Consider the following 13,629-nt stretch of genomic DNA (forward strand, 5'->3'; position numbering starts at 1 on the left):
TGTGTATTGTGATTTATTGAATAAAAACATTTTAAAAGATAGAAGCAGATATGTAGTCATGGAAACATTGCTCTGTTGTATTCCAATGCCCTCTGAATCACCTATTTGACTAGGTTTCTATGGAGTTGCTTGAACAGAACACCTTTGTCTAGTGTGATCTTGGCGGTGCAAACATCAGTGTTTTCCTCTGCTGCTCGATGTGGACTGCCGACAGATGACTTGTGTTCTTGTGCACACTTGGGCTTCATTGTTGAGGCTTGACAATAAATAGGGAATTATTCTTTTTCTAGGAGCTTTTGAAGCCAGAAGCTCTAGTCATTTTTCTTTTTTCTTTCTTTCTTTTTTTTTTTGTTTCTCATTATGGATGGTTATGAGCCACCATGTGGTTGCTGGGATTTGAACTCAGTGCTCTTAACCGCTGAGCCATCTCACTAGCCCATTTCTCAATGATTTTATGTTTATGTTTTAGCTTATATTTACTTGACAAAATAATGGGTTTCACTATGAAATTTTCATACTCTGACCATATCTAGTAATGATTTTTTTTCAGACAGCATCATATGTAGCCCAGGCTGGTCTCTAACTGTTGGTATAGCTAAGGCTGGCCACAAATTGTTGATTGTTCTGCTTCTACCTTCTGATTGCTGTGGTTATAGGTGTGGGCAGCTGTGCATGGCTCTAGCCAATTCTTTTATCAGTAGAAGGCAGTTGTGTAGTACCCAGTTCTTACAACCATCACTCCTTCAAACCCTGTTGGATCTGAGCTCAAGAGTATTGCTTGAGGGAGTCCATTCTAGTGAGTAAATTTCCTATATATAGATATATCCTATCTCAACCTCTTTCACCCCAGCATTCAACATCAGGAATTCCTCTGTTTTTAAAAAACATTTCTTATATGAGGAAATCAGAACATTTTAAGGAAAAATATACAGGTATCTTGAAGGGAAAAGGGGTTCACTTGCCAAATACTCTTATTATTTATATAATAAATAATTACAGCATACACTCAATTTTGGGATCATCTCCAGGCTGCTCTGCCACATCTCAGACCTCTTGGTATAAAACCAAATTTGTGTCAGCTATACTAATCCAGACATCTGCTAAACTGCTCAGGAAGTCCTGGATGAGACCAGGTAGAGCAGGGTAACGTTAACCTTAAGGTGTATTTATTAAATACGCAATGTTGAATCTTAGTTGATTTGGAGATTTTTGCCAGCCTCAAGAAGAGATGGTAGCCTCATGGCATGCAGACAGGAAAGAGTGTAGACTGTGACGGGAACTAGCCAAGGAAAAGATGTGAGTATAAACTGTCTTGTGTTTCTTCTAGAACGTGATCTTTGGGAGATCACCACCAGTGTTTCATCAATCAAAATATTAGTCAGCCTGAACTTTTTCAATCAAAATATTGTGAAATGTTTTCCATCACAATATTATTACATTTTCATCCAACAAATAATCCGTGTCATATCTTTAGTTAAATAAATGATTAGATAACCATTCAATAAAGCATTAAGTGACTGGCTCAGGCCTTGCTGAATAAAACAGCCTTCCAAAGTCTGGGAGCTTTAAACAATAGCCCACCATTTCCTACAGTTCTGCAGCTCGGCTGGTAGTCCTGATATTGCCTGTAGTGTTAGAATGTCACTCATGCATCTGAGACTGCATGGCAGATCAAGGCGGCTTATTTCATTGGTCTGTCTTAGGTCCGGCTGCTGGCTGTGATGCTTTGCCCCTTTGTATAAGTGCTGTTTCTGTGTGATGTCTCGGCTCCAGAGATTTTTCTGTGGGGTTCTGTTTCCAGTAGGGCAGCTCAGACTTCTGTCTTCATTGTGACTGAAATGTCTGATCAAACTCTTTAAGGAAATACCTTTAAGGGAGGAAGTCTTTATCCTGGCTCACGGATTTGAGGAGGGTTAAGATGCAGAAGCGTATGTCATGGTGCCAGGAGACAGAAGAAAGGGCTAAGGCGAGATACAGTCTTTGAAAGACATACCCTTATGACTGACCTCCTCCAACAAGGCTCTGCTTTCTACAACTCATTATTTCAGAAGAGTTCCTCTGAGTTTAAATCCATCAGTGGGAAAACCATCCATTAGGTCAGAATCTTCATGAGGTACTTGCCTTTGGGAAGACACCCAGAGGTCTGTGCCACTAATCTAAGCATTTCTTACCCCAATTAAATAGAAAGTCAAGGTAACCTAATCCATCTTTTGGATTCTTTGGTATTCATTAATAATCAAGTCTTATAAAGCATTTTCTGGCATTCAAACACGGTGGGAAAAGGAGATGAAGTCAGGAGTAACACGGTGAGGAAAAAGGAGGTTAAGGGACTCTGAAGAATTTCATGCTGATTCGTCCAAAATTACATCCACACACACTCAAGGAGAAAGCATCATTTTGTTAAAAAACATTGATGAATGATATGATTGAAGGCTTTTGCTTAATTCTTTAACACCCGAACTGTCTATAGTAATCATTTAGTTATTTTAACAATGAAGTAAGCATTTAGGTCAATGACAAGTGTTAAAAGATCTGGGAAAAGGCTTGAATGTGGTGGCGAACACCCTTATCCCCAGTGTTCAGGAGGCAGAGGCAGGTGTGTTTCTGTGAGTTCAAGGCCAGCCAGGGCTAGTGAGATCCCATCTAGAAGACAATTTAGGAAAAAGAAAAAAAACATTTTAAAGTCTCAGACTCTAATTCTTTAAAACCTGAGCTAGAAAGCTTTTTCATATCCTTGGTGATTAATGATTTTCAAATCAGTTTATAAAGAAGTGATTTACTTTTATGCTTCTGTGTTTCTGTGTGTGCCATGGCACATGAGCACAGGTCAGAAGAGACACCTTTGGGGAGTGACTTCTCTCTTTCAACCTTTACATGGGTTTCAGGGTTGGACGCAGGTTGTTCAACACGCATGTTAGGTCAGCAAGCACTCAGGTTGTCCAGCAGACATTTTTAATATGTGTCTTGGTGGCCCAGCTGAGAAATAACTGCTAGTCACGAAGGGCAGTAAGGGCAGTAAGGGCAGCCCTGCAACACGCCACCATGTGTGTGCTTGTTTGGAAATGTGGTCGAAGACAAATGAACATTTAAAGTAAAAAGGCAAGAGTAAACACAGAGGCAGTAGACATGTTATTAGGAATAAAGAGATACAGGTGAAAGCAGTAAACTACAGCTCAGCAGCCAAGACAAGCAGTGCTCCTTTGAAATCGTATCATTGGCTGGAGAAACAGGAAAATACGAACATTAAAAATGAGATTAGGGCTATAACTAGAAGTGTTTTTTTTTTTTAATTAAGGAGAAGGTATTCATGCCCATATGGATTAGACTGTGCTTGAAGAAGAAAAATAATAGTGACACAAAATAGATAACAGATGAAAATTCACTGGTGAACTTGGTAAAAAGTGAGATTGTCAACAGCCACAAAGTTTATCCAATTTCATGGGTCTGTGTTACCAAACATTTCATTGATAGGACTGGCTTTGTATGTTGTTTGTTTTGGAATGTACTAAAAACCAAAGTTTCTGTTTCTTGATTCTAGAATTAAATCTAATACTAACCTTGGATAAAGAGGGCCTCGAGGAACTGGGAGCCAGTATCAGAATATTTTGCTTTTTAAATGGGGAGCCATAACCATTTCACTACACGTGTGACTGTGGTGTATATATGTACTTATATGTGGGCACAGGGACCAGTATGTACATGGATGAAGATGTCAGGTGTCCTGCTCTGTTGCTCTCTGCCTTGGTTCTTTGAGATAGTGTCTCCTCTGAACTTGAAGCTAGGTCAGTGGTCAGCAAGCTGCAGAGATCTGCCAGTGCCTATCTCAGGGCTGGGGCTACAGACGCTCGCTTGCAGGCATGCCTGGAGTTTTATGTGGGTGCTTGGTATTTGAACTCCAGTCTCCCTGCCTGTGCAGCAAGTGCTCTGATCTGCAGACTCATCGACCCAGTTTCTGGATATGTGATTTTTAAATGAAAGACTGATTCTTTGCATTACTTTTTATGTATGTTGTGTGTATGTTTCCAAAAGGAGCAAATTTATTTGTTTGCAATTGTCTTCTGTCAGGCTCCAAAGCCTTGGCTGGCCAGCCTTGCAGACTCCCTGAAGTTAAATCCACACAGGTGTACACTCTGTGTTAGTTGTGAGAGCTTTCAAACCTAGCTAGAGAAACGAGATGAAGGAGGAGACGACAGAGGAGGACAAGCTCCACCGAGTCCTTTTTAGGGAGGGGCAGCTCTAACTGTGGTCTAACCAGGACCCCGACCCCTAGATCCTCAGCTTAGTAAGGACAGAAAAAGCAATTTAACTGAGGGAAACCCCAGAAAATTCTTACTGTAAAAGTATGTCTTTATTATGAAAACGTTAGAGGGAAAAAATGAATGCCTTCTAGAATAGCAATTCTGGTGTCCGTTCCGTTGTCTCCCTGCTAGCATGCGCATAGGTCTGTGATTTCCAGAAGTGTGAGGAGCACCCTCACACGCACACGCACGCACACACACACGCGTGGACTCACACTGGTTTGTACTCTACTCTTGTCCACTCCCAGTATCTAACATCTTCTTTCTCATTAAATATTCATACTGTTCCTGTGTCTTGTCTGTGTCATTAAGCATTTATATAACAGAATTAAGTTATTATTATTGGTGTATTGATACTCCCTTTTTACAAGAGATTATTCATACAAGAATCTTAACTATAGCATGGCTTTTTATGTACTTATATACATACACACAAACACACATATACACTTACATATGTGTGTGTACTTATATATATTATATAACACAAAGGAATTATGTTATAATTCTTTTAAAGACTGTCTTCTTACAGAATGGGAAACAGTCACAGAAAACATTTCTCCACATACGCGTGGACACTCCTTAGGGTGTAAAGAGTCATACAGAATTCAGCCCAAAGGAAACACATAGGCAAAAGCACCAGTCACACATTGCTCCCACAAGGCTGCCAAACAACCAGCTACACAACTAGTGTGAAACTCTAGGAAGGTCTAATGGCGTGTGTGCTGCTCAGCCCCTCTCTGCTGTGTTGCTCGAGCATCTGTGGGCAGCTGCTGAGGAGACACTCCCATTCAGCTGGGTGGGGTTTGCTTACACGGCCCGCGGGGGTGGGGGGTGGTTCTGCAGGCAGGGACAACTTGGCTATGCTTTGCGTTTCATTTTTTCTTGTCTAGGTGAAACATGCTCTTCTTGGTATGGCAAAGGGAATGAGGGAGAGAGGAAACACACAGGTGCCATCCCCATGACCTCTGCTTCACTCACATTTATTTTTATTTTGTCAGCCAAGGCAAGTCACAGGACTGAACCTAGAGTCGGGTTAGGGGCGGCATTAGGAAGAACACAGATAAAAGATGGGTATGTGCTAGTGAGAAGACTCAGTGGGCAAAGGGACTTGCTGCCATTCTGAGTTCTCCCTGGGGACTGACATGGTGGAAGGAGACAACCGACTCCCAGAAAGTTGGCCTCTGACCTTCACACACATGCACACATATATGATACATAAGTAATGAAATATTAAAAAAGGAATAAAGGAAGGAAGGAAGGAAGGAGGGAGAGAGAGAGGTCAAGGCTTGGGGCCATGAGTGCTGTCAGTCTATCTGGCATATGCAGCTAAAGTGGCTGGGGGCAGATAGAGCTTCGGTGAAAGCTAGATTCAGAATATCAAATGACGTCTGCTCATTTGGTCTCATACACTTCCCAGTACAGCTCTGCTTTCTTAGGCTCTAGCCTCACTCCCACAGAAGCCCCTTTCACCTGGTAGTTCTGATGTCCGTCTTCTCTTTATTTTTTTCTTTTTTCTTAGCATTTATTAATTATACACAGCCAGTTTTATTTTGACATTTTCATATGTGTATTCAATGTATCTCTGTTGTGTTTGCCCCTCACTACCCTTTCTTGTCCATCTTCTACTCATTGTGACCCCCTTCTTCTCCCAACTGGCCCTCCTTCTACTGTGTGCACTCACAGTGTGTGTGTGTGGGGGGGGGGCACGCGCCCAGACACACCTGTAGAGATGAGAGGACAACTATCTTGAGACTTGGTTCTCTCTCCCCCTCCTATGGACTCTGGTGATTGAACTCAGGTCTTAAGTTTGCAGGGCAAGCCCTTTTACCAACTTAGACACTGAGTAATCTCACCATCTCCCATGTCTTCTTTTAAATGAACCATTGAGTTTACTAAGGGTTGCTTCCATGAGCATGGGTAAGGGGAGGTTTATAGGAACATGCATACCTTACCATAAGTAGTTACATCACCAATACAAAATACTCTCCTCATTAACCATAAACTACATATCGTTTTTCAGTGGGGTGGGACCTCATTATGTCCTCTCCATGCCATTATAAAATGTGCACAGGCCTAGTCTAGTATAGATTTTGGCAGGTGATCTCAGTCACTGGGAGTTCAGTTCTTGGAAGTCAGTGTACTATGCCACCCCCTCTTGTCCTCTATCTCTTCATTCTTTCTGCCTCTTCTTCTGTAATGCTTCCAGAGGCTTGAAGAACATGATGCTGATGCCCATCCTGGGGCCGAGCATTCAAACAAAGCTTTCAGAGTTCCATCTTGGAAACAAATAACTCTGACTGAAGATAATCTCATTTTTCCCATTTGTTCCACCTAAAGTCATGGGATGGAGTCTTTTTAGACCAGTGAGAGTCATGTTCCATTCCTCGAATTACTTATCATGCCTGGAATGGAGCAAAATGATTGGACAGACATGGGTTCTATTCTCACCTTGATCCCATCCAGGATGGAGTAGTGGGAGCTGGCCTCATCTAATCCTGTGAACTACAAGTGTGCATTCAGAAACAGTTTATTTAAGAAAAATAGAGACTGCATTTCTAGAAAGAGTGTGTAGAGATGAGAGGAGAGATAAATGATAGGCAGATGAAAATAAAAGGTGCCTTTAGCATGTGTCAGTGCTTTTAATGTTTCAATCTCATTGAGACACTAAACAAAAGCAGTCCATTTATTTATTCTTACAAAAGCTCTTTACTGACTACTCTATGTCAGGTAGCAATAAGGTATTTTATAGATAGCATCTTGTTTAGAGTATAATCAGTTAGGTGGTGTTTATTTTATCTACCGAAGAGTAAAGGCTCATGGCAGTTTTTAATATTTGCCTGAGGCACTATCTGTTCTGTATTAGAGTGGAGATTTCAGCCTCAGTCTGCCTCGCTCTAGACTCTGTCTTTCTATTGCCAAATTGCAGGGAAGCAGAGAACAGAGGTCAGGAGGCCACAGGGCACCCATTAAGACCATTGGAGTCCCAGTATGGAAGTAATAATTGCAACTCTATGACCCAAGCTGCACAGAAAGTGTCCTGAGTGTCACCACGATAGGGAGCCTCTCTTACTTATCTTTAGGAGTTAGGGGACCAGGAGCTCTAATCTACTGGACTGTTCCCCTGTGCCATTTCTGTATGTGTGGGAAGAGGTTCATATGAAGATTAAGGTCAACTAATATGGAAAAGAACTCTCAAATGACTAGCCAGGAAGATGTATGGCGGGGGCGGGGGGAGGGAGACAGGAAGGACTGTTGTTTTCCCTTGTAAGAGCTTTGAGAATCTGGCCATATCTACAGTTGTTGTGCTGGTTGAAATGTCTCTTGATTCTAGCTCTGAGATAGCCAATGGGCTCCAAATACTGTGTCAATGGCAGCTGGGCGGTGGGAAGCTCTCTAGAGGGTTGTGTTGGGTGCAGTGGAAAGGAGGTCTATTGTAGATCCTGATTTCTAAAGGGCACAGGAGGAGAAAGAACAGCACACACAGCAGATATTAGTCATTCAATGAAGCAGTGGTTTCTCAGAGTCCTTGCTAAGCATTTGTATTTGAGAACCATGTCCCTAAAGATGGGTTATTTTATTTTACTTTATTTTTATTGTCTAGATGGTGAAAGTTTGGATTTCCTAAGCCTACTTAGTATATGTCAAGAGGGAGAACTTCATTTTCCTAAGGGGAAAAAAAATTCATTTTTGCCTTTGGTAACTTTTGACTTAGGGGGCAAAGTGGGAAGATTTATTTTAAATATTTACTTGTAGTAATAAATGTTTCAGTATTATTACAAATATATGGACTACTTCATCTGTCTGTCTGTCTATCTATCTATCTATCTATCTATCTATCTATCTATCTATATAAATGGGTTTTTTTTCCAATGCTGGGAATTAAACCCAGGACCTTGTATTTTCTAGGAGGGCGTTTTACTACTTCTATTAATATATATTTAAGATGCAATGCAATCAGAGTTAGAATTCTAAAGAAGTTTGTTTTTAATTATCCCTTTTATCATTTTGCAGATCTCTGAGTGGAGTCATTTCCTGGTACAGACTTCACAAAGAATGTGCTGAGAATTCTAGTCCGTGAAGGGAACATTGGCTTAAGCCCTCACGTGGCCTAGCATTTCTTCTCTTCAGTAGCACCACATCACAGAAGAAAAATGTACGGGAGCGCAAGAACAATCAGCAATCTGGAAGGCAGCCCTTCCAGGTCACCACGTCTGCCAAGGTCTCCTCGTTTGGGCCACCGAAGAACAAGCAGTGGGGGAGGGGGAGGGACAGGCAAGACTCTGTCTATGGAGAATATCCAGTCCCTTAATGCAGCCTATGCTACATCTGGACCCATGTACTTGAGTGACCATGAAGGGGTGGCATCGACAACTTACCCAAAGGGAACCATGACTCTGGGCAGGGCAACAAATCGAGCGGTGTATGGAGGCCGGGTCACAGCCATGGGGAGTAGTCCCAACATTGCTTCCGCTGGACTTTCCCACACAGATGTCCTTTCCTATACTGATCAACATGGAGGGCTGAGCGGCTCATCACACCACCACCACCACCAGGTGCCCTCCATGTTGAGGCAGGTAAGAGACAGCACGATGTTGGATCTTCAAGCCCAGCTCAAAGAGCTGCAGAGAGAGAATGACCTCCTACGCAAGGAGCTTGACATTAAGGACAGCAAACTGGGGTCTTCCATGAACAGCATCAAGACTTTCTGGAGTCCTGAGCTGAAGAAGGAGAGAGTCTTGAGGAAAGAGGAGGCAGCTCGCATGTCTGTCCTCAAGGAGCAGATGAGGGTTTCTCACGAAGAAAACCAGGTAGGTTCTGACCTGCCCCAGTGTTCTCAGATTTGCAGGTGGCTCCAGATTTACTGTGTACCGAGGAGGTTGGGCACCACATGGAAGGTTAAAGCGTAATACGTATGTCGTATTGATTGGTTCTCTTGTTCCGGTAGCCTTTCCACCTAGTTGCAGACTTGGGGAGGAGAGCCATCCTCATGGCCAACATTTGTATGTGGTTAATTTTGTTCTCTTTTTCAGCACTTGCAACAGCAGTTCAGATGTTCCTCCCTCAGCATAGAAGACGAAAATGCTAATCTCTGCAAGAGTAAACACTTCACATTAAAACTTGAGTGGTGAATTTTTATTGTCTGTTTATTTTTCCTGCTGTTGAACCAGCATTGTTTCTCAGAGCAAGTAGTTCTCTAAGTAGCAAAGTCAACAGTAAGGAGCGGGACGGGGATGAATGGGTTTCAGACCATGCAAGGGAAACCCAGCTCACCTTAACTTGGTCTTTAGCCTCTATCCATTCAGTACTAATCTACCGTGTGCAAAGGACCTTCTTCATCTTTGAGCCATCTTCTATATTATAGAGAAGTTAGTGAGATTAGCCTCTCAGAGCCTTCCTGAATATGCTGCTTCCCTTCTTACAGCCCCCCACCCCCTTCCCTTAATGCTCATTCTCTCCAGAAGGCAGCACACATATATCCTTAACTGAGCCTACAGCACCTTCTACTGGAAGACCTGGGCCAGTCTCATCTTGTACCACTTCCTTCCACATCTGAGCTACCTGCTCCATCCTTAGTCTCCATGAACATAGGCGAGATTTGCCTTGCCACGCTCGTTCCTCCTCTTCCTCCCCACTGTTAGCTCCTCCAACACTCATTTCCTTCTCAGCCCAGCCAGTGTCCACTTTCCATGTCCCCAGTGATCTGAGGCCTGTCTTACACAGAGGGCACTTTACAAGTGCTTTTGAATCTGATGTACCTATGCTTAAATCTCAGTTGCTTCCTGGAGGTGAGGGAGAGCTAAGGGGGTGTGGAGGCTGCCGTGCCGTTTGGCTCATGAACCACCCTGGAAGTATTTCGCTCTCTGTTAGAAATCTGAGATAATACCAGCTTGGCTGAATGAATGACTCTTTGACAGGTTTTTGCAATCATCCCATGTTATACTCTACCTTTTGGTGGGGGTCAGCCCGCTGACCCTCCCATCGGATTCTCTGACTACAAGTGCTTTGGAGCTAAGTACCTGTGGTCACATTTGTGACAAAGATCTGTTCTCATTGGCTTTCCTCGAGTTACGAGCAGTTGCCTTATCTCTGTCTGGCAGAGCCCGTGCTGCTTCTCAGATGTGGAAAATGGGATTCTTTTCATTTGGAACAGAAATCTCTTTACCCTTAAATCAAATTAACGTTCTCCACCACTGTTTCGGCTGGGTTCTGATTTGCCTGCTCATGAACTCCTCGTGAACTTGTTGCTCTAATGTTTCTCCTGCTCTGTCTTGTCTCCTTTCTGTAGCTTTCTTTTTTAAGCAGTTAGAGCAGTTTAGCAGTGAGGAAAGCAGTGATAGGAAGCTTGAGGGGTGGCCTCTGCTCTGTCAGCTCTCAGACGACTTTCATCCTCCGCTTCTGTCAATGAATTTATGTTTGAGCGCCAATCCACATTTATGCATGCAAATTTATTTATTTGTAAATTATGGTATGCCACAGTGTCACTGTGTTATGTGTCTTCTTTGATAATCACAAAAGCATATGGATGAGACAAAGTAAAATAAATACAATGAGACAAATTTTAATGACATTCTTGTTTGTTTGTTTGTTTTTAGTAAAAAGCATTTTAAAACTCCTGATCTGTGTTATTCCAAGGTAAAGAATAAAACATTAACTTTTTTTTTTAAGTGGAAACCCTTTTACTACCTCTTAGAAGTATATTTACAGATATATGTATCCCTCTTGCTCAGGATAGGGGAGGCTCTTCTGGAGTGACAGCAGACTTCAAATTTCAGTGGCTTACTACCTAGATCCCCCTTCCTCTGCCCCCTTTTCTTTCTTTCCAGCATCTCACTTTGTAACCCTAGCTGGCCTAGAATTCACCACATTGACCACATTGACCAGACTGATCAGACTGGCTTTGAACTTAGAGATCCACCTGACTGATTCTTGAGTTCTGGGATTAAAGGTGTGTGCCACTGCAACTGGCCCCTAATTTTTATTTTTATTCCCTAAAGAATGAAGCAAGTCAAGTGGTCTTTTATATATAGTGACACTGGACCCAGGCCTTCTGCATTTGGGTGCCTGGCTTTAGGAATTGCTATTCCAGGGCAAGAGATTCCTGAAGATGACACATTGACTCCTTAATTCTCTGACACAGCCGAAGGAAGTGTGTATGTGGGTGGGTGTGTCATCATTTCCTCTGAGAGAGATAGACGACATAGGCATGGCTTAGTAACTGCATTTGTAGGTTTTTAGGTTTGTCATAAAAGTAGGACTGGTCAGGCATGGTGGCAAATGCCTAAATTCCTAGCACATGGGAGGTGGAGGCAGGAGGCTCAAGAGTTACAAGCTGCTCTTGGCCATGCAGTAAGTTAAAGGCTAGCCTTGGTCACAGGTGTCAAAGAAAACAAGGGGCAAACAAACAAATAATTGAAAAGTGTGAACGTAGAGGAAATAGAGTTTGGGGAACAATCTTGCCATCCCATTTTCCTGTGCCATAGCCAGTAGCCATCTCTCAGGGGTACACAATGAGCCACGTGGAATGAGTAGAACATTGGTCTGGCTCTTTGTGGTTGCTACCGACCAATGGGAGCACTGAGCTGAATGTTAGTATGACACGGTGGCTCCCAACCTTCCTAATGCTCTGACCCTGTAATACAGTTCCTCATGGTGTGGTGACTCCCAACCCTAAAATTATTCTCGTTGTTGCTACTTCATCACTGATTTTGCTTCTGTTATGAATCATCATGTAAATAGTTTTGAAGACAGAGGTTTGACAAAGGGGTCACAACCCACAGATTGAGAACTGCTGGTCATGCTTGACGACATAATGACAAAGTTCCAATTGAACAATTAAGAATTTGGTTTAGTTTTTTTAATTAGGAATTTATTTTCCCTAGAAGTGGTTTTGATGCAGTTTCTAATTTCCCCTTAACTTAGGAGGAGAGAAAGTTTATTATGATTCATATTCTGAGAAGTTCCAGTCACAGATAGTGGAGCTGTTGATTTGGGCCTCTGATGGGCATGGTGGATAGTAGTGGTGTAGTGTGTGGAAGAGGAAACTGCTCAGTTAGGGTTTCACAATCCCCTTCAAGGACCTGACTTCAGTGACCTGAGGACCTCTTACACAGCCCCATCATCTCCGGGTAGAATTACCCTTGGGACAAAGCCTTTAATATTTAGGGGAACATTTACTTGAACAATATCAATGCTACTTATTCTAACTTAACGCTACCTTTTATAGGAAAAGGGAAAATATGACACCTTTTTCTATATAAAAGAAAGGGACCTAAAACTCTTAGTTTTTTTTTTTTCTTTTTAAGTAACTGTGATTTTTAAGGCACAACAACTAGAAACTGCAGCTGCAAATGTCATTCTTCCAGGGATGGTAGAATCTAAAACAATTTGAACTGTGCTATGTATAGAGAAATGAGAGGCAGACCCATTATGGAAGGGAGATGAAGAAACTCATGTGCTCTTCTCTATGGCATTCCTGGTTTTATAACATTGCCTCCAACCAGCACAGACGTGTGCCCTCAGGTGCAGTTTATAGAGGAGCTTAATTTTGATGTCATCTTGGTTCTGTCCATGGGAGTTGACTCCATCTCTGGATTTAAGGAGATCCATACTCCCTCTGCACATTAGAGAAAGTTCAGGAGCCAGTGGGTAGGTGGCCTCAGATTTCATAGGTGCAAAGTATTGATGATCAGGTTCCTGGATACATGGGCATAAATACATTTTCTGCTGCTGAGAGTTGCAGTCCTGAAGTTTGGGGTCATGTGTGTAACCCGGAGTGCATGTGTGCAGGGCTAGCCTAATGTGTGTAATCCAGAGTGCATGTATGCAGGGCTAGCTGAGTGTATATAAGCCAGAGTGTATGTGGGCAAGGGTAGCTTAATAGGTGTTAAGAATGCATAGGTACAGGGCTAGCTTTTTGTATAAAAGCTAGAGTGCCTGTATTCTGGGAAATCTGTTCTTTGGGATGGCTGAATCCACAGCTCATGTTCTCAACATTACTGTAGTAGACTGAGTTGGGGAAGGGTGAGTTTAAAATAGTGATGATGAGAGACTGGAGAGGTGGCTCAGTGGTTAAGAATACCAGCTGCTCTTGCAGAGAATCTGGGTTTGATTCCCAAGCAACCACATGGATCACACTGTCTTTAGCTCCAGTTCCAGGGGTCCTAACACCATCTTCTGGCCTCCATGGGCATCAGGCATTCACATGATGCACATAATACATTCAGGCAAACCACTTGTAAATATGAAATTAAAATCTTAAAAATATTGTTTATGAATGTTCAGTTGTTACTTGAGGCAACCCCATTGTCTTTTTTTTTTTTTTTTTTTT

The 13,629-nt window shown here is 42.5% G+C and overlaps 1 protein-coding gene across 18 annotated transcripts in view; it reads left to right on the plus strand.

The window, feature by feature from the left end:
• The window catches only part of Erc2 (ELKS/RAB6-interacting/CAST family member 2), an 846,765-nt gene that overhangs the window by 22,622 nt on the left and 810,514 nt on the right, over positions 1-13,629 (plus strand). For all 18 annotated transcript variants that reach the window (XR_003834802.1, XR_003834790.1, XR_003834792.1 and 15 more), the window contains one exon: positions 8,313-9,109. Coding sequence is in view for 5 of the 18 variants with exons in the window: in XM_021181424.1 (XP_021037083.1) it covers positions 8,453-9,109 (657 nt within the window). In the remaining 13 variants the exon portion in view is untranslated. The remainder of the gene's footprint in view (positions 1-8,312; positions 9,110-13,629) is intronic.

Source organism: Mus caroli, chromosome 14 (assembly GCF_900094665.2).
Source record: "Mus caroli chromosome 14, CAROLI_EIJ_v1.1, whole genome shotgun sequence".
Lineage (NCBI taxonomy): Eukaryota > Metazoa > Chordata > Mammalia > Rodentia > Muridae > Mus > Mus caroli.